Source organism: Ovis aries, chromosome 10 (assembly GCF_016772045.2).
Source record: "Ovis aries strain OAR_USU_Benz2616 breed Rambouillet chromosome 10, ARS-UI_Ramb_v3.0, whole genome shotgun sequence".
Classification (NCBI taxonomy): Eukaryota; Metazoa; Chordata; class Mammalia; order Artiodactyla; family Bovidae; genus Ovis; species Ovis aries.
The window spans coordinates 46,819,184-46,841,452 of NC_056063.1; the positions used below are offsets into that span (position 1 = coordinate 46,819,184).

Genomic DNA, 22,269 nt, shown 5'->3' on the forward strand with positions numbered 1-22,269 from the left:
TAATAAGAGGATATTTCAATATGGCCAGTTTGCGTTAACTACTTCATTGCCTCTAATGCTCTGTCTTTAAATTCAGAATATCAGAATGAGAACCTTCCAAACAAGTCTGTTAAGCATTAGAAATCTTGAACACCACCCATGAAGAATACACAATAAAAGAATATGTGACAAAAGAAATGTTTTATGGCCTGAAGCAAATCCCCTATGTTTCCGGCTTCATCTTCAATTATTCCTGCTTCTAAAATGGCAGATGTCACTGGGGTCGCAAAGAGCCTGACAAGACTGAATGACTGAGTACACTAATAAAAGAAAGTTTTCATATTTTTTTTGAAAACAAATAAAGGGAAAAGCCTCAATTATAGGGAAAATTAGAATATATATGAATAAATATTTTGTGAAATTGTAGCAGAAAGAGAAAAAAGAAAGGGAGATTTTGTATTTTATATGGTTCATCTCACATATCTGACATGCAGTAAATATTTACTTATTGATTATATAATTTTGGTTTATTTAATCCAAGACTGAAATACACTAATGTAGTATTCAGTACTTAGTTCCAATTGTATGTGCTCACTTTTTCTATGCTGCTGCTAAGTGGCTGCTAAGTTGCTTCAGTCGTGTCCAACTCTGTGCGACCCCATAGATGGCAGCCCACCAGGCTCTTCTGTCCCTGGGATTCTCCAGGGAAGAACACTGGAGTGGGTTGCCATTTCCTTCTCCAATGCATGAAAGCGAAAAGTGAAAGTGAAGTCACTCAGTCGTGTCCAACTCTTAGCGACCCCATGGACTGCAGCCCACCAGGCTCCTCCATCCATGGGATTTTCCAGGCCAAGAGTTCTGGAGCACTTTTTCTATAATTGGAGCAAAACAGCTAATACTGTAGCATAAAGTATCTAATGTGTAGCACACATTTACTTTTTGGAAAACAAACAATTAGATAGATTTCAAAATAATAAAATGTGCATAGGGAATTATATGCATGGTATGAAGCATGCTCAAAAATGTTTTGGAAATAACAATTCAAACAATTTGATAAACCAGGGAACAAATTATGCATGAGAGTTATCACTGAAAATCAGCACCAGTAACAGATTTGGGGGGAATAAAGAGAGAGATGCAGCATAAAGAAACAGAGAGCCTGGTTATATAATTTCAATGCCCTGGGCATATATTCAGAAACAAATTCACTTGAAAAGATGCATAAACCTGTTGCTCATAACAGCACTATTACAATAGCCAAGACATGGAAGCAACCTAGATGCCCATCAACAGAGGACTGGATAAAGATGTGGTACATATATACAATGGAATATCAGTTGTTGTTTAGCGCTCAGTCATGTCTGACTCTTTGGGACCCTGTGGACTGTAGCCAACCAGGCTCCTTTGTCCATGGGATTTTTTCAGGCAAGAATACTGCAGTGGGTTTCCATTTTCTCCTCCAAGGGATCTTCCTGACCCAGGGATCAAACCCAGAATTAGCTGGCAGATTCTTTACCCCTGAGCCACCAGGGAAGCCCTTACAATGGAATATTATTCAATCATAAAAAGAATGAAATAATATCATTTGTAGAACATGGATGGACTTAGAGATCATATTAAGTGAAGTAGGCCAGTCAAAAAGATAAATATCTTATGATCTGTCACTTATATGTGGATTTAAAAAACCATGATACTAATGAATGTATTTAAAAAGCAGAAACAAACTCACAGACCATAGAAAACAAACTTATGGTTACTAAAAGGGAAAAGGTTGGGGGAGGGATAAATCAGGATTTGGGGAATAACAGATATACACTATTTTATATGAAATAGATAAGCAACAAGGTCCTACTATATAGCACAGGAAACCATATTCAGTATTTTATAAAAATCTATAGTGGAAAGTATCTGAGAAATATATTATATATATATGTAACTCTTTCATTGTTTCACATATATAAAGCAGAATTACTTTGTCATACACCAGAAACTAACACAACATTGTAAAACAACTATACTTCAATTAAAAAAAAATGAAAACATCAATTCAGTTCAGTTCAGTCGCTCAGTCATGTCCAACTCTTTGCGACCCCATGAATCGCAGCATGCCAGGCCTCCCTGTCCATCACCAACTCCCGGAGTTCACTCAGACTCACGTCCATCGAGTCAGTGATGCCAGTTAGTCCTATCTATTTCACGAATTTTAGACTGAGGGCAAAAATCAGCAATGTTTTTTTAAAATCCAGAAGGTCTAGAGAACTTGGAATATGTTTGGAAAAGTTAGAAGACATAAAACTGTTTATGAGGCTACCAGCTGTGTCGAAGATTTCCTCAGGACATAGCTTTGATAAACCCCTAATTTTAATCAAAGTTCATACTATTAAAATCATTTCTCCTAACCTTTAGGATCACTGAAATAATGTATGTCTATTACTTTTTGATACACTAACTTGTTTTTTCGTATTTATATTTTGAATGTATTCTAATTAAACTCTTCCTGGATTCAAAAACCCTTTAGAGTGTTTTTATTTTAAAAACCAAGGGGAGAGTCTACTCAGCACTTATTACTTTGAATTTTAATGCCTGTATAGCCACTGATCCTTCGACTAATGGTGACAAATATTCTGTCTAGTTGAATAAAGTCAACAACTTTTTAATATTTAGATGATTTAAAAATGCTTAAAAGTTACTGATGATTAAGATTTTAGACCATGATGATTCTCAGCACCCAAATTAATTTTGGTATCTATTTTTAACATCAATGTTTTTTTAAGAATTATTATCTTTTGGATGATTTAAAGTGGTGAGCAGCAAATTTCATTTAAGAAGTCCAAGCCTAAAATGACACAAGCATATAATTAATTTCTCTACAAATGTCTCTAAATGAAGTCACTTGTTTTAATACAGATATGTGTACTAAGAAAGTTACAGGGCGAGTACAAGGCACATGATGAATGTAGTCATGAAAAAAAAACAATTTTTAATTTAGTAGACCCTATCAATCTAGAAAGCCTATGAATATTTACTAATAATTCAGTATGCTGAAAAATAGAAGAGATGAGATACATACAAAAGATGAGCATCATATAATAAAACTCTTACTATAAGAGTATCAATGTCTATTACAATGTCCATGACCCCATAATTATATTTGAAATTAAAAATTTAATGGGAGCTTCACATTCCTAGGGCAAATATTAAAATAAAATGTACTTTAAAAAAATAAAATATGCATTCAGGTATTGAAAGACTGCTGGGTTATACCAAGGTCTTTATTCTGAGAGCATAAGAATTTAAAAACTTAACATGTGATAAGATTATAGTGATATAGAAAAAGTTTTCATGTATATTCATAGCCAGAATATGCTACTATTTCATACACATGTATGTCCTAAGGGTTCCATAATTCCACCTTTTGCCTTTCATCTTCACAGTTATTTTAACTTACCTTCACCATCTCTTAGAATCTTTTAGCAATTCAGCTCAGGTAAATATGCATTCACATAATGGACTGTCTAGTCCTTTTCAAGGAAATGCAGTACACACATGACTCCTCGGAATTTACAATGTAGTTCTGGAAGCAGACCAATGAAAAAAGAACTTCCGAATAACAAGGCAAATGTAACGAAAATTTAAGGGACAGGCACACAGGAAAACCAGCAATAGGATCCCTATAAAAATCTAGTCTTGTATCTCAGGAAAAGCTCTATAATGGCAAGGTTATAATAATAATAACAAATAGATGATAGGTATATAGACAGATGATGAACAGATAGGCAGATACAACTCATGAATTCGAAAAAAGAAGCCATTTCAAAAAAGGGTAGTTCAACTCAACTTGAAACATGAGATTTGTAGAAAGCTCCCCACCAAAACTTCCAGGGGGACTCATTGTTTCAGTCACATTGTTGATCATGCCTTTAGTGGTCTCTTACCTACCACCTCTGAGCTTTTACATTTCACTCCCATACTTGCTTCACCAAGATTCTGCAAGGGAATTAATCACTAATATACTGATATATACTGTATACTATAAAACATCTCTCATGCATTTTAAGTGAAACTAGCTATGTAGCATCTATGAGAAAACTGTGAAAAGAGTCACTAAAAACTTTTTCTGTAGGGTTTCATTCTACCGCAAGACATTAGTGGAGAATAGCTGCTTAACCCTAGTAATGGATTTTTATATTTAAACATTCTTACTTAAAACTTAAATCCTCTATGAAAAACTTATCACTGTAGATTTTCACAAATCATTTTTTCATTAAATAGAAAACATATGTCAAAATATACGTGATGCATTCTATATAACATTTTTCTTCATTGTTGAAGAAGAACTCACAGAAAGATTAGAATTAGACATTTAGAGACAATCTGACCCACTTATGTACCTGTACATATTCCACTCAGCTTAGTGATAATACTTGGTAGTGAATTTCAAAATTATTAGAAATTGTCTTAATGCTGCTCTCAATAATGCCTACATTTTGACATATTAGAACCTAGTAAAGATTACCATTTTATCATTAATTGCATAATACAGATAAGTTAATTTATGTAAATATTGTTTTCTTTCTTCCTGAGGTTTCAGGTGAACTGTATTCATGTGGAAAAGAAAAACAAGGTTGTGTAAGCATTTTTACTTTTGGTTACTAATTATTTCTAAGGAAAAAAGGTTTCCCACCTTAACTTAGTCCTTGGTCCTTAACATTTCTTTCTGTTATTTAAATGTTCAATTGTATTCATTTTCCTTTTTGATATCCAATTAATTGTGCCTTTTGAGTAATAAATTTTTTCCAAAGAAGTAATCCATTCCATAACACTGATTATTTGATAGTCATATCAAAAAAGATATCAAAGTATACAGTCTATGTTATTATTAAAATTTGAAAGTATTAAATTAAGATGATAAGGATATGGCAAGGCTCCAGTTGTCCTAATTTAAATTTACCATTCGAAAACATGAATTTGCATCCAACAGCATAAATTTTCAACATGCATGTTAAAATAATATTTCAATTCGTCATGAAAGTATTTCATGAAGTAGGGCATGAAAAGACAAATGTTTGCCTATGGAAATAAGTCATGCTGGTACAAATCAAATATAAATAGAAAATGTTCATAGCTTTGCACTATCTGGGCTTATTTGTTGCATGCAATTTAGAAGCAGTTACTACATAGCATATTGAAAAGCAGAGACATTACTTTGCCAACTAAGGTCCGTCTAGTCAAGGCTATGGTTTTCCAGTGGTCATGTATGGATGTGAGAGTTGGACTGTGAAGAAAGCTGAGCGCTTGAAGAATGGATGCTTTTGAACTGTGGTGCTGGAGAAGACTCTTGAGAGTCTCTTGGACTGCAAGGAGATCCAACCAGTCCATTCTGAAGGAGATCAGCCCTGGGATTTCTTTGGAAGGAATGATGCTAAACTCAAGTACTTTGGCCACCTCATGTGAAGAGTTGACTCATTGGAAAAGACTCTGATGCTGGGAGGGATTGGGGGCAGGAGGAGAAGGGGACGACAGAGGATGAGCTGGCTGGATGGCATCATCAACTGAATGGACATGAGTCTGAGTGAACTCCGGGAGTTGGTGATGGACAGGGAGGCCTGGTGTGCTGCGATTCATGGGGTCGCAAGGAGTCGGACACGACTGAGTGACTGAACTGACTGGATTGACTAGTCCATTGGAAAAGACCATGATGCTGGGAATGAATGAAGGCAGGAGGAGAAGAGGGCAGCAGAGCATGATATGGTTGGATGGCATCACCGACTCAATGGACATGAACTTGGGAAAACTCTGGGAGATACAGAGGCCTGGAATGCTGCATCCCAAGGGGTCACAAAGAGTCAGATACAACTTATTGACTGAACAACAATACTGGTACATTGTTTATAATCTTCACTATATTTCTTGATTGGCCAAATGACCATCTCTTTTATTCCAAAAAATACTCATAGTTATATCGTCCTTGCTCTAATATGCTAAGTAAAAGGACTATAGACCCTGAAGACATGGAGGAAGCCAAACTGTAGACCTTCAGGAATTGAGAGATAACAGTTAAAACAAAAAAAAATCTTTTTCTAAATGTACTGGGAAATAAATGAACACTTACCTGTTGTTTAAGAGAATCACAGCAGCTCTTCATTCATATTTCTTTTTTTGTTGACTAGACTTAATTTTTACTTAATGCTAGTATTATAGGCTTTTAAAACATTTCTATACCATCTTCTAATGTAATTTAGAAATATACTTTTTCTGTGATTAAAACCTAGTTCATATGTCGAGCAGGAAAAACAGACCTCATAATCATATATTACCTTTTTCAATATGCATCCTTTTCGACTCATGTCCCATGTCATGACCAGCCAAATCTCCCTCTTTGGGCCCAGGGAGTACGTTTGGTGACAAACCCATCAACATCTGGTTCATGGACAACCCATTCTGATGGACAGCTGTCAAGCCCAAAACAAAAGATAAAAGAATAAAACACCATAATACACAATATTCAAATAACCTATTTAAACTCTTTTGAAATCAGAAATAAATAAAATATCATGGTCTAACTTTAAAATTATGATCTAAGTTGAACAACATGAGGACTGATAACTATGATAATTCTTAAGAACAAGCAGAAATATATTGAAAATGAAACTATTTTATCCTCTATCTCATAAAATAGGTACATTTTTTAATGTCTAGAATACTTTTGAGTGGTCATACCACTATAACCATTACCAATGAACTATTCAGGCTTTATCTAATGTAACACATCCTCTCCTGAGCCTTCTGTAACTGCAAAAATAACCTTCTGTAACTGCAAAAACTACAGTCTTAAAGCTAGAACACTCTAAGTCTATAAATTTAAAATCTAATTTAGAATAGTTTTAGAGGCATGAAAGGGCAAATAGAGTTTTCAACAAGTTAAGGAACTGAAATAGCACTGAAATTCAATATTCATATTCTATTCTAGTCAATGGGCTTCCCCAGTGGCTCAGAGGTAAAGAATTCGCCTGCAATGCAGGAGATGCAATAGACGTGAAGTTGATCCCTGGATTGGGAAGATTCCCTGGAAGAGGAAGTAGCCACCCACTGCAGTTTTCACAGACAGAGTATCCTGAAGGGCTACGGTCCATGGGGTCACAAAGCGTTGGAAATGACTGACACAACTGAACATACACACACACAGCCTAGTAGCCAAACCCTAAGTTTAAGAGATATCAAAGTACGTCTTTAAAAACTGGATTTTGAACTCAAATTTAAAAATAAAACTGCCCGTTAATATCTATTAAATGGTGGAATGATTTAAACCAATTTCTTTCTTGAATTATTAAGAGTAATCTGTCACTACTGACAGGATAAAGCAGGAGACCAAATACCCTTATGATCTCAATCCAATCAATATATTTCTTAATAAATTGCCCATGAAAATCTTGGTTTTGTGAAAAAATCTGAAGAAAAGTCATTCCATAAAACCTTACTTTCACTGAAAAAAATTCATTTTAAAAATATGTAAAATAATTTGGAGAAGGGCATGGCAACCCACTCCAGTATTTTTGCCTGGAGAATCCAATGGACAGAGGACCCTGGCAGGCTATAGTACATGGGTATGCCGAGTCAGGCATGACTGAGCAATTAACAATAACCCACAACTTTACTTTAAATTTCTTGATCATGAGGACAAGGATTAAATATCTGAAAATGTGATCACAAAATAAAGTATGAACTTACTTTTTAGAATTTTATAATAATAACATGTGAAGATCATATGCATTACTGACTGTTACTAATTCAAATCCTAAATTTGACCAATTTCAAACTCTTCAATCTATTGATATCTGAATGATTATGAAATGTGTTTTTCTTGAAACAGTTATTTTGAATCTATTTCTTTTATCCCTCTTTGTCAATGCAAGGATGAAGTTTAAAAATTGTAAATTTTTAAAAACTGGCAAGGATGGAATTGAAGGAATGAAGAGGAGTAATTTGTACACAGTATATTTGGATACTAGATATTTGAGAGTTGGAGGCGTTTACTTCAGAAGTAATCTACAAGGTTACTTACTTTCTCTAACTGTTTCAAAGCTCATATCTTTATGTGTGGCATCAAAAAGAGGGAGTTTATATCAGAATTGTTAATGTACTACCATACCTCATGCTATTGCAAACTGGGAAACATAATTTTGAGGGATGGCTACCGCTACAGAGGTTCAGAACATGATACATCTGAGATCTCTTCAGAATGAGGGTATTTTGATTAGAAAAGCCAGCTGCACCTAATAAAGCTTAAAATGGTGACAAGTGGAAGAATGACACCTACGAATTCTGTCCGAGGAGCTCTCAGTCCGGGCTGGAGAGCTGGACACACTGCTGCTGCGGTGTGATGACGGGTGGCTGCCAGGCCTTCGGCCCTCCTCCAGGGAGGGGGCAGGTGACGGGCTGTCGGGAACACGCTCCTATACCACCAGGGGAGGATGGGGGGGGGAAGAAAAGAGGTAAATACATTGGACCCTTGCTTAAGGAATGTTGGTTTTTCTTAATGCTACAGAAATGTGAAGACAACACATTTTTCCATCAACATTTAACTGGATTAAAAGACACATTTTATTAATTTTTTAAATGTTATTAAACTTTTATTCTATATTGAGATATAGCTGAAGAGCAATGTTATGATAGTTTTAGGTGAATAACAAAAGGATTCAGCCATACATATACACGTACTATCCTTCTCCAAATCTCCCTCCCATTAAGGCTGCCACATAACATTGAGCAGAGTTCCCTACAGTAAGTTCTCACTGGTTATCCATTCTAAATATAGCAAGCACTGTGTATATGTTCATCCCAAACTACCTATCTTTTCCTTCCTCACCAGCAACAACTATACGTCTAAGTAAGAAAAGAATAGAAAGAAAATAGGTGAACACCACTGTAGTAATGACGAATGTAAATCCCCTCTTTGGATAAAAACAGAGGTCAAAAAAGACATCCAGTTTAGAACCATTAGACAACAAAGAACAGAACAAAGCAAGTTTTAATTCTAGACAATTATCATTATAAAAAAACCTAATACATAGAGTCTATTGATTCAGCAAGTGTCTAGGATCATTTAACACACAAATGATCATAGTGACATCATCAAAATCATACCAGAGGAGCTGTTAACAGCTATTTCATTATGGGACTTCTCTGGATATACTTGGGCAGTCACATTTTAAGGGACCATGGAAATCTATTATTATTTAACATTTGAATAATTTTGATTCTGGTAATTTTCAGACTCCTAGCATCAATGCAACCCGCAGATATATTACTGAAAATTAATGAATAATGTATTAGGTGTATCCCAGGGAAACATGGTATTATATTTCCTGATCCTGTCCTATGTTCACACTCAGGTCCCATTCCATATCTTACCCAAGCCTGGCACCTTCCCAGTGAGACCAATGTGCAAATATTGTGTTGGCCAAAAAGTTCATTCAGATTTTTCTGTTGCATCTTACTGAAAAACCCAAACGAACTTTTTGGCCAGCCCAATCTGTTGTATAACTGTCTCCACTGAGCTATTATAAATGGATTTACAGATTAATAAATAAAATACTCATTTGTTAACATTTGCTTCTTTGAGCAAAGAGATATTTACACCTTCAGATATGAACATACACTGTCCTTGAAAAAGACTTTTCAATAATTCATAAATATTTGGAAGTCTACAAGTCAACTGATACATGATACATAATAAATAATAAGCAAATTATTCCTGATTAGAGTGCAAAAATGCAAATATGACATAAAAGCAGACTGTGAAACCAGAAGATGTTCTAGAATGAAATCAGCCTATAGGAGGCTATTTTCAAAATATCAAAGGCTAATGTAATATAGAAAACAGACAAGCTTAAGGCTTTGTACTAACAGAGAAAGAGTACCGCCTCTCTTCAATCTCAAAAGTTCATTTAACCCAGTGATGGTTTGCAATTCTACTTTCCATTAGAATCACCTGGGAAGTTCCTCAACATGCATATGCCTGGGCTTTACTCCCTGAGATTCTGGCTTACATGAGTTGAATTGTGTCCCCTCAGAATGACTGAAGTCCTAACCTATGGATACTTATGAATGTGAGCATTTGGAAACAGGGTCTTTGCAGATGAAATTAATTGCAATGAGGTCATACTAAAATAGCATGGCTTCTCCATTGAACCTGACAGATGTCTTCATAAGAAGACATTGTAAAAATATGGGGAAAATGTGAAAGAGAGAAAAACTGAAGAAGAAAAAGCATCATGTGAAGATGAGGTAGAGATGTGACCTCTGCAGCTGCAAACCAAAGATTGCCAAAGCTTGCTAGCCACCATCAGGATCTTTGGAGACTCAAGGAAGGATTCTACCCAGAATCTCAGAGGAAGCATGGTACTGCTGACACCTTGCTTTCAGACTTCTAGACTCCAGAAATATGAGGATATAAATTGGTTCTTTTAGGACCCCTGGTGGGTGCATTTACCCTGCATCTGCTCTGGGGCCCAGAAACCAATATTTTTTAGGACTCTCCAGGTGATTTTAACATATATCGAAGATTGAACATCACTTGTCTCATATGCTTTTTTCAGTCCTACACATTGTCAATAATCATCTTTAACAGTTACACTAAGGCTCCATTCTTGAGGATCATACAAATAAAAAGAAAATAACCCTCAAAAATAGCCAAGCCCTCTTCCAAAATCTAAACATAAAACTGTTTCTCAGTATGTATTCTGTAGAATGAAAAATAGACACAAGAAACTTTACAACAAAGAATTTGCCAGGTCAAAGAATATCATAACGAAAAGGAAAAAAAAAAAGTCAACTAAAGTCTACTCTTTGTAGTTACAATGCATATTTTTAAAATCTATGTCCCAACATGAAAAATGAACACAATTATCAGTAATTTTTTTCCAAGCTAAATAAATCAAACAAGTCATGCTTCTAAGTAGTCTACATTCTATTGGTCACATTGCAGACAAATGACCTAAAATTCTAAGAAACAAGCACATATATGATTTAAAAGAATGAAGAACCCACATCTGGATGCTAAAAGTTACTGCCCATCTTCTAATTATAATTTAAAAGCAACTGAGATTATAAATCTTCCTTTTTACCATTCACCTTTAAGTTAAACTTAAAACAGCTTCAAACTGAACTTATTATGTGTTCAGTTTAACGAGTTTTGTCAAGCTCTCAACAATTTCCATAACCAAGAAAGATTCCCATGCCCCTTTCCAACCTATTTCTCCCATCCCCATAAGCAACTGCTTTCTGAGTTCTATCACCAGAAAGAGGTTTGGCTGGTTCTAGATTTCACAAAAATTAGCTCATACAGTACCTAATTTTTCATGTCTGCCTTTTTTACACAACAAAATGTTTCTTAGATTCATTCAGGTTGTTGCATGTATTAATAGTTTATCTTTTTTCTGTCTGAATATATTCATTTGCACATAATGTTCAAAATTCTCCAAGCCATGTTTCAACAGTACATGAGCCATGAACTGCCAGATGTTCAAGCTGTATTTAGAAAAGGCAGAGGAACCAGAGATCAAACTGCCAACATCTGTTGGATAATGGAAAAAGCAAGAGAGTTCCAGAAAAACATCTACTTCTGCCTTATTGACTATGCCAAAGCCTTTGACTGTGTGGATCACAACAAACTGTGGAAAATTCTTTAAGAGATAGGAATATCAGACCACCTTACCTGCCTCCTGAGAAATCCGTATGCAGGTCAAGAAGCAACATTTAGAGCCAGATATGGAACAAGAGACTGGTTCCAAATTGGGAAAGGAGTATGTCAAGTCTGTATATTGTCACCACACTTATTTAACTTATATGCAGAGGACATCATGAGAAACACTGGACTGGATGAAGCACAAGCTGGAATCAAGATTGCCAGGAGAAATACCAATAACTTCAGATATGCAGATGACAACATTCTTAGGACAGAAAGCAAGGAGGGACTAAAGAGCTTCTTGATCAAAGTGAAAGAGGAGAGTGAAAAAGTAGGCTTAAAACTCAACATTCAAAAAACGAAGATCATGGCATCTGGTCCCATCACTTCATGGAAAATAGGTGGGGAGACAATGGCAACAGTGACTTAATTTTCTTGGGCTCCAAAGTCACTGCAGATGGTGACTGCAGCCATGAAATTAAAAGACACTTGCTCCTTGGAAGAAAAGCTATGACAAAACTAGACAGCATATTAAAAAGCAGAGATATTACTTTGCCAACAAAGGTCTGTACAGTCAAGGCTATCATTTTCCAGTAGTCATGTATGGACATGAGCGACTGAACTGAACTGAACCACAGTTTTTAATTTAAAAAAGGTAATAAAGTTCACATCAAGTCTCTGAAATCACAAATGTAAGGGAAACTTGGCTTCTGTGTAGCACTCAAAGGCTGGAGTTTGTGTCATTTTTGGAGTATCTGTGCATTTATTATAAAGTATGGATTTATAAAACTGTATAGAAGAACTCCTTTTTGGTCTGTATAAATGTCTATATAAACAATCCATGCTGTAGTTAATTGCAAACATGATCAGATACACACTATATAGACTCAGATTTCTCTAATAAAGAGGTACCTAAGTTTGTCTAAGTTTTAAGCTAATTTCTACTACAGCTAAATCTTAACAATTAGATTATGCAGAAATATATGGTGTATATTAAACAAAGAACATTATTATATTTTATACTAATAATATTTTCTAAATTAGCCATTCTATTTTATTCAAAAGTTCACTCAAGTCAATGTTTATCCATCTAAACATTTTAATATTCTTTCTAATAATTATGTAACTGATCATATTTTCAGTGGAATGCGTTTGTCCAAACAGAGGTAAAGTGCAATCTTGGAATAAATCAACCCCTTTAAAATCATTTTGCAAGTATGAGTTTTCCTGTCCTAAGAGATTTCTCAGTGGCACTAATGGAAGGCATAAGAAACTGATTTTTTCCCTGAGATATTTAGCTCATAAAATACTAAAACATTTAATGCACAAAACTCTAGTAACGATGGTTGGGTCATTGAAGAGTTACTTATTTTCCACATGGGGTAAACAATTATTTCATTAGTCAATGTATTTAATTGTAAAAGTTTTATTGGATGATTCTTTTCATTCATGCCTTATTCATTTATTCACTTAGACATTCATAACACTCTAAAAGTCATATTATAAACTAAGTAAAAATAAGCTGGATTAAAATCTTACTGTAAAATACATCTTAAAACATAATTTAAGGCTTAGGCAACATAGGTGAAATTGTAGTATTTATTATAGCTTTAGCTTATTTTTACTTTAATTGCTTTTTTTGTCTAGGAACAAAGGATGCAAAGACAACATTTAATACTTTTACTTAAAGAAATATTTTAATATATGCAAATTTTATGCTTTTAAAGCTTAAGTATTCAATTGAAAGTTTCTATAAACTGAGACACAACATATTCAGTCATTTTACTTAATGTATAATTTCAATCTTTGGAACATGATGTATTATTCTTTGAAGAATTTCATTAAAGTAAAATCCATTGAGCAAGTAAGATTTGAATACATTGTTGTACAATAAATTAATTTATTTCAACAGCTTAATTCTTTTATCATATTTATATGCTTGCCTTTCCAGAGTATGCTATAAGATGGAGAATAATGGAGACAGTAAAGAATTGCTTAGGGGAGAATCTCATAATTATTACTGAAACAAAATAGATAATGAGTTTTATTCAGACATAATAAGAAAGAAGCAGTTCAATGTCTATAGGGAAACTATGTAAACTGGATTTATCATTTCATTTGTGTGAGACCCTTTAACCTCCAAGATGGCCCTGAAGTAGGACAAAGAAGAAGAATATTTAATACTTCAACACACTGCTTTATAGTCCTGCATCATAGCTTTACCAATCAATAAAACACAATCTTTTGCTGTGTTCTATCTTTATAAAACTAGCCACAATAATAAATGAAAATTTAAGAGGAATACACTGTCACTGGAAATAACAGGTCATAGTAATAAACTAATGGTAACAGAATAACATAAAGGAAAATCTGCATTTACTGCTTCTAGGTAGAACAAGAAGTATTGGTCTATACTATAATTCACAATCAAAGGTGGAGTTTAAAACAATGAATTCTAAAAGGCTAAAATAAAAAGTAGTTTGGGATTAATATACATACACTACTATATATGAAATAGATAACTAAAAAGAACCTACCATATAGCACAGGGAACTATACTCAATATTTTGTAATAATGTATAAGAAAAAAGAATCAGAAAAAGAATATACAAGCACATACACATATATATAGCTGAATGTATACATACATATATATGTAGAGTTGAATCACTTTACTGTATACCTGAAATAGCACATTTTAAATCAACTGTATGTTAATAAAAATTAAAGTAAAAATTAAATTTAAAATATAAGCTGTTCAATATTACACATTTGATTAATTAAACATTAAAAAGTGCACTATCTCAGCAGCCTCATCTCCACCACAAAGTGCATTCTATTTTATCAACTTAAAATATTTTCTTAGCGTAAGATTAAATAATCACAGTTCATTTCTCTAAAGGGTTATTTCATTTAACTTTACTTTATACTGCTCTCATTTTAATTATCTTCATTTTCATCACTTCTTCAGTTAGCAATTCCCTTATTGAGTATGTTATAGAATTGGGAAGAAGAAATGTTAAATTTATCTTCATACAACTATTACAGTACAAAATTGAAGTTGATTAGCATTTTTTAGAACTTAAAATCCTGAGCTTTAAGACAACTCAGACTTCATTCATTCAGAGGATATTCACTGAGCACTTACTGCACACCAGTGTTCTAGGCTCTGGTTATGTGTAAGTAAACAAAACCAACAAATTTCCTTTCTCTAATGAAGTATATGCCATCAGTGAGTAAATACTCTTAGTGAAATCCATAATCATTTACACTGATGGTGATATCCAAATTCTCTCCTTCTGGAAAAGTGAACAGAAAGGATAAATAATAAGATTGGGATTCTGCATTCAGGAAAATGTTAAAAAATACTTCTGGAAGATATAACAAACAATTCTAATATATATGCATCTAGTAGAAGATTAGGTAGCCATCATCAAAACTCCAACTCAGACTTCTAAACTGAGGCTTCAAAGGATATTTAGATAGCTCTTTTTCATTGTTTTGATGATGATTCTCAAGAAATACTTAATTTTCCTTATGAGTATTTGGGAAATACTCATGGGAAATGGGAAAATGGTAGGGCCCTTGAGTGTAATCATAAACAACTTAACTTTATTCTCCTACTCTCTCATCAAACTTATTCATTGTTGACAGGGAACTATATTTATTCCATATCTATAAGAATTCAGGCAGTCTGGAAACTTTCCAGATTCCTATTTGGTGAAACAAATTCCTACAGTCACTTTGAGCAGCAAAAGGCAGTCTTGACTCAAAAGTTATACCTCAGTCTTATGTAATCATAAATATTATCATCTTAATTAAAAGAGAAGTCAAGTAGGTAGAATAGAAGGAAGACAGAAAAGATGAAAAGGTAAGTTCTGAGTCAGCCAGCATTGCCATTAATTGGCATCTCTCTATTCATGCCGAATGCTTAAAGCTAACTTTTTATCTAGTTAAGGCACTGTGTATGTTCTAAGAGGTCACCACCTCTATGAACAGCTCACAGTTCCTTGATGGGTCTAATTTGACTCTGTTCCTCCATCCTCTGAATTTATGGTATAAGTACATCTGGATGCTTGATTCAAGTTGATATGGCAGCAAGAGTACTTCATTGATGGTGGTGTATGCTTCTACAAGAAGTGCAGACTGTCTGCTTGGTTGCATTTTATGATGACAATCAACACTAAAAATCATGGCCTAGATTCGTCACTTCATTAAGGTTTGCAATATGATAAATTTGAAATATGTCATTCCATAATCAGAAGATTTCTATGAACAGAAAGTTTCTCTTGTGCATTATTGTGTTAACCTAAAAAGGAGTACGTCAAGGCTGTATATTGTCACCCTGCTTAATTAACTTATAGGCAGAGTACATCATGAGAAACGCTGGGCTGGAGAAAGCACAAACTGGAATCAAGATTGCCGGGAGAAATATCAATAACCTCAGATATGCAGATGACACCACCCTTATGGCAGAAAGTGAAGAGGAACTAAAAAGTCTCTTGATTCAAGTGAAAGAGGAGAGCGAAAAAGCTGGCTTAAAGCTCAACATTCAGAAAACAAAGATCATGGCATCTGGTCCCATCACTTCATGGCAAATAGATGGGGAAACAGTAGAAACAGTGTCAGACTTTATTTTGGGGGGCTCCAAAATCACTGCAGATGGTGATTGCAGCCATGAAATTAAAGGACGCTTACTCCTTGGAAGGAAAGTTATGACCAACCTAGACAGCATATTAAAAATCAGAGACATTACTTTGCCGACAAAGGTCCATCTAGTCAAGTCTATGTTTTTTCCAGTGGTCATATATTGATGTGAGAGTTGGACTGTGAAGAAAGCTGAGAGCCGAAGAATTGATGCTTTTGAACTGTGGTGTTGGAGAAGACTCTTGAGAGTCTTCTACTGCAAGGAGATCCAACCAGTCTATTCTAAAGGAGATCAGTCCTGGGTGTTCATTGGAAGGAATGATGCTAAAGCTGAAACTCCAATACTTTGGCCACCTCATGCGAAGAGTTGACTCATTGGAAAAGACTCTGACGCTGGGAGGGATAGGGGCAGGAGGAGAAGGGGACGACAGAGGATGAGATGCCTGGATGGCATCACCAACTCGATGGACGTGAGTCTGAGTGAACTCCAGGAGTTGGTGATGGACAGGGAGGCCTGGCGTGCAGCAATTCATGGGGTTGCAGAGTTGGACACAACTGAGTGACTGCACTGAACTGAACTGAAGGAACAGTCTGTATGAAGAAGGCAGGGAAATGCTTCATTTCACCCCTCTATCATTTATTTAAACCTTTTTTTTTTTTGTCTTTTAAAATATTCAGTTCCCTAGAATTCTCCAACGGTGAACAATGAGTTTACATTTTAACATTATTATGCACTCATGGATATAAATTTGTGTCTTGTATGTCAATAACTGGTATATGGCATCCTTACTTGGAATTTTGTTTTAATATTTTCTCTTCCTTGTTAGCATCCCCTTTTCATGTTCAATATCAATACCCAAATAAACATTCAGGGAACATATATAACTGCTTTTCAAAATCCAAGTAAAATTTATTCAAAATAATTTTCTTTTCGTAAAAATGATGTATAAAAGTGATCCATACATCTAGAGTTATTCATGGTTGCTCCAAAATAAACTATTCTGTACTCAAAAACAAATTAGGTAAATAACATTACTGTAAGGTTTTTTAAATCTACTTTGTGAATCTAGTTACTCTGGTTCCAGTTTTTATAATCTTTAAAAAAATGGCAACCCAATCCAGTGTTCTTGCCTGGAGAATCCCAGGGACAGGGGAGCCTGGTGGGCTGCCGTCTATGTGGTCGCACAGAGTTGGACACGACTGAAGCGACTTAGGAGCAGCAGCAAACATTTTGAACTACATGCAAGTAAAGTATTATTTACTGATATAGCATTTTAGGGACCTGTTTAGAAAAGATATTACAGAATGGAAAATATATACACTGTATATAAAAATTTTCAGTGTTTAGTTCTTTAAATGAGAATATACTAAACTAAGTCTCTCACACACACACCACACAACAGGAGACGGGTAGAGAAAATTAATTAAAATTAAGTCATATTTTATGTTATCAGAAAAATACTGTAATATGGAGCATGAGGAAAGATGTTTATTCAGTAATGTAGAGTAATTTGAATGTTGCCAAATGTCTCAAAACAATTCTATATTATCATTAAAGAAAAGTGATATAAAAAATGCATTTAAAAGTCTGATTTGCATACTACTCAACTACCAACCCCCCAAAAGCAAAATACACTGCTTGTGTTATGTAAAAAGAGCTAAACAAGAAAAAGGGAGTGAGAGAGAGAGAGAGAGGTCTTATTACATTATTGCAACTGTATTTCAAAATCTTGTCACAGATTCTATATAGAATTATGAACTTATTTTTAAACAGATGATTTGGAATACTTTGGAAGAAAATAAACTAGAAATAAGGTGAAGATAATGTTACTGTAGAAAGGCTTCTAATGATTTTATAAATACCAACTTACTCATTATGACAACCTGATGAGGCAGTAATATAATAATCCCCATTGTACAGAAGAGTAAACAAAGACAGGGACGTTAAGTGACTTTTACAAGGTCATAAGACTAGGAGATGGCAGAGCTGGAATATAAACCAAGGAGGCTTCCTCCAGAATTCATATTTTAAACTACTAAAATACATTGCCTTTCTTCTTTAAATTTGTTTTATATTTCAGCAAGAACCATTTAAAAAATCCTTACAATACCATTGTGAATTTATTAAATAAAAGTGAGAAAAATATAGACTCATTCAGGGGGATTGGGGTTATTTGACGAATGATTCTCAAAGAGAATCAATGAGTAGAGCATTTCAGCCTATTAGGAATTCTCTAATGACAAGAGGAATTGATCTCTTGATTTATACTGTTTGTTTTCCTCAGTGATTTAAGGTAATACAAGTGATACATCCTTCTACAATTTGGAAATGATACAAAGGTGGTATAAATAGATAATATGATAGTTTGGAATATTAACATTAAAGAGCATCTAAAGAGCCTAAATCAATAGACTGGAAAAAATTAATACAGATAAATGCAAATTACTAATACAAGCAAAAGATAAAGAATTAAATTAGTTGCATTTCACATCAAAATCCATGAAATTTACTTAGTCACACGTTCAACTAACAAAAAGTTATGAACTATGACTAAATTTATAAAGTATTGTCCAAGCTAAATTTTATGTTAGTTTTGGTCTCTTGGGTTCACTACTAAAACATTATGCAGGAAGGGGTGGTGTGGCGGGGGCTGATTTAAAAAAATAAGAAAGTCAGTCATGAGGTTGGATGAAAATTTGTCCGAAGAAATTACAATATTTGGTCTGAAAAAAGGAAATACCATAGGTACTATAATAATAGAGAACTTAAATATTTAAATGATTAGAAAACAGAACAATCTGTAGACTTTTTTTATGAAAATACAACATATAAGTAGAATCTATTGAGATGAAAATTTTAATTTAATGAATAACTTCATCACTCTTAAATTTGCTGAAAACAGAATAGGCTTTCTACAAAATAGATATATAAAAATGGGTAGATAGTATGCAGGAATGATTTCTCCAAAATGGGGGAAGTTGGATTATAAATCATCTAACATTCAAAGACTAGAGAACCCTTCAATAAATTAGAGCTCTCTTCAAGAAAATTAAAGATACCAAGGGAACATTTCAGGCAAAGATGGGCTCAATAAATAAAGGAAAGAAATGGTATGGACGTAACAGAAGCAGAAGATATTAAGAATTGGCAAGAATACACAGAAAAACTGTACAAAAAAGATTTTCATGACACAGATAATCACGATGGTGTGATCACTCACCTAGGGCCAGACATCCTGGAATGTGAAGTCAAGGGGGCCTTAGGAAGCTAGTGGAGGTGATGGAATTCTAGTTGAACTACTTCAAATCTGGGAAACTCAGCAGTGGCCACAGGACTGGGAAAGGTCAGTTTTCATTCCAATCCCAAAGAAAGGAAATGACAAAGAATGCTCAAACTATTGCACAGTTGCACTCATTTCACATGCTAGTAAAGTAATTCTCAAAATTCTCCAGGCCAGGCTTTAACAGTATATGAACTGTGAACTTCCAGATGTCCAAGCTGGATTTAGAAAAGGCAGAGGAACCAGAGATCAAATTTCCAACATCCGATGGATCATTGAAAAAGCAAGAGAGTTCCAGAAAACCATCTATTTCTGCCAAAGCTTTTGACTGTCTGGATCACCATAAACTGTGGAAAATTCTGAAAGAGATGTGAATACCAGACCATCTGACCTGCCTCTTGAGAAATCTATATGCAGGTCAGGAAGCAACAGTTAGAACTGGACATGGAACAACAGACTGGTTCCAAATAGGAAAAGTAGTACGTCAAGGCTGTATATTGTCACCCTGCTTAATTAACTTATATGCAGCGTACATCATGAGAAACGCTGGGCTGGAGGAAGAAAAAGCTGGAATCGAGATTGCTGGGAGAAATATCAATAACCTCAGATATGCAGATGACACCACCCTTATGGCAGAAAGCGAAGAAGAATTAAAGAGCCTCTTGATGAAAGTGAAAGAGGAGAGTGAAAAAGTTGGCTTAAAGCTCAACATTCAGAAAACAAAGATCATGGCATCTGGTCCCATCACTTCATAGCAAATAGATGGGGAAACAATGGAAACAGTGGCATCTTTATAGTTTTGGACTCCAAGATCACTGCAGATGGTGACTGCAGCCATGAAATATTAAAAGATGCTTATTCCTTTGAAGAAAACTTATGACCAGCCTAGACAGCATATTAAAAAGTAGAGACATTACTTTGCCAACAAAGGTCCCTCTAGTCTAGGCTCTGGTTTTTCCAGTGGTCATGTAGGGATGTGAGAGTTGCACTATAAAGAAAGCTGATTGCTGAAGAACTGATGCTTTTGAACTATTGTGTTGGAGAAGACTCTTGAGGGTCCCTTGGACTGCAAGGAGATCCAACCAGTCCATCCTAAAGGAGATCAGCCCTGGGTGTTCACTGGAAGGACTGATGCTGAAGCTGAAACTCCAATTCTTTGGCCACCTCATGCGAAGGGCTGACTCATTGGAAAAGACCCTGATACTGGGAAAGATTGAAGGCAGGAGGAGAATAGGACGACAGAGGATGAGATGGTTGGATGGCATCACTGACTAAATGAGCATGAGTTTGAGTAAGCTCTGGGATTTGGTGGTGGACAGGGAGGCCTGGTGTGCTGCAGTCCATGGGGTCGCAGGGAGTCGGACACGACTGAGCGACTCAACTGAACTGAACATTCAAAGCCTCTGTCTTCAAGTTCTGTGAATATTAAACAGTAAACATACATGGATTTCAATCTGATACATAATAGACCAAATCAGAACTTGTTGTAATTTGATATAATCTTACAGACATTTAGCTATTAGGGATATAATGTAGAATTAACTAGTGTGTAAACATCGTATGTCCTTTTCCGCCCTCCTCATAGTTATTGCACTAATATTTACAGTAGTCCAAGACAATCAACCAGAGAAAATCTAAATTCAATACTTTAGCAGACTCTGTGTTGGAGGGTTTCATTGAAAGCAAATAACCATGTCATCTTGGAACTGTCCTCACCTATGTAATTTTCTTTCCCTCGATGCTTTTCTTGTTTTCTTTCAATGCCAAGTCCTATTGCTCTATAGTGTTTGGGAGTTTAATTTGTGCTGCTTCAATTAACCACAGCCTAAGATTCACATGAGTTTCAGTTAATCAAAACTCAAGGATTGGCCTCTTTTTTTTTTCTGTAAAAAGGGTTAGCAAATATTTTATTTAACTCTGCTTCCGTATTTGAAAGTAGTCGTGGACATTATGTAAATTGGTGTGTGTCTACGTTCCAAAAAGTTTATTTATGGATACCAAAATTTGAATTCCATATGATATTCATGTGTTATAAAAGAGTTTTCTTCTTCTGATTTTTTCCAACCATTTAAAAAGGTAAGGTCATTCTTAACTCATAGTCCATTTAAAAATTGGCAGCACGGTAGATTTACTCAAGCTCAGCAGCTTGTCGACCCTATTCTAGTGCTTGAACCAGTACCTACATTTTCAAAAATAAATTATGAGAAAATCATTATGGTTCTTGTAATTAGTAGGCAAGGATAACAATTTAAAAATATATATGTAACACTAAGAGAGCTGTGTTTTTGTTTCTCTTCTGTTCAATAAATTCTTATTGCCATTTTTATTTAGGTTGAGTTTAATTTTTATCATTACCATTAAAAAATGTAACTAGCACATTCCCATATAGGGATGATCCCTATTTTTTCTTGTTTTATCTTTTTTTCCCAATACATTAAATCTTTTTCGGTATTTAACATTTCACTTTTTTTTTTTAATTTTTTATTTATTTATTTTTTTAATTTTAAAATCTTTAACTCTTACATGCGTTCCCAAACATGACCCCCCCTCCCACTTCCCTCCCCACAACATCTCTCTGGGTCATCCCCATGCACCAGCCCCAAGCATGCTGCACCCTACGTCAGACATGGACTGGCGATTCAATTCTTACGTGATAGTATACATGTTAGAATTCCC

The 22,269-nt window shown here is 34.8% G+C and overlaps 1 protein-coding gene across 4 annotated transcripts in view; it reads right to left on the reverse strand.

Moving 5' to 3' along the window:
- DACH1 (dachshund family transcription factor 1) overlaps window positions 1–22,269 on the reverse strand; it is a 467,964-nt gene that overhangs the window by 120,755 nt on the left and 324,940 nt on the right. For all 4 annotated transcript variants that reach the window (XM_027973690.2, XM_012184753.4, XM_060394521.1 and 1 more), the window contains 2 exons: window positions 8,297–8,432; window positions 6,297–6,431 (listed from right to left, as the gene is read on the reverse strand). In XM_027973690.2, the coding sequence (XP_027829491.2) occupies window positions 6,297–6,431; window positions 8,297–8,432 (271 nt within the window). The remainder of the gene's footprint in view (window positions 1–6,296; window positions 6,432–8,296; window positions 8,433–22,269) is intronic.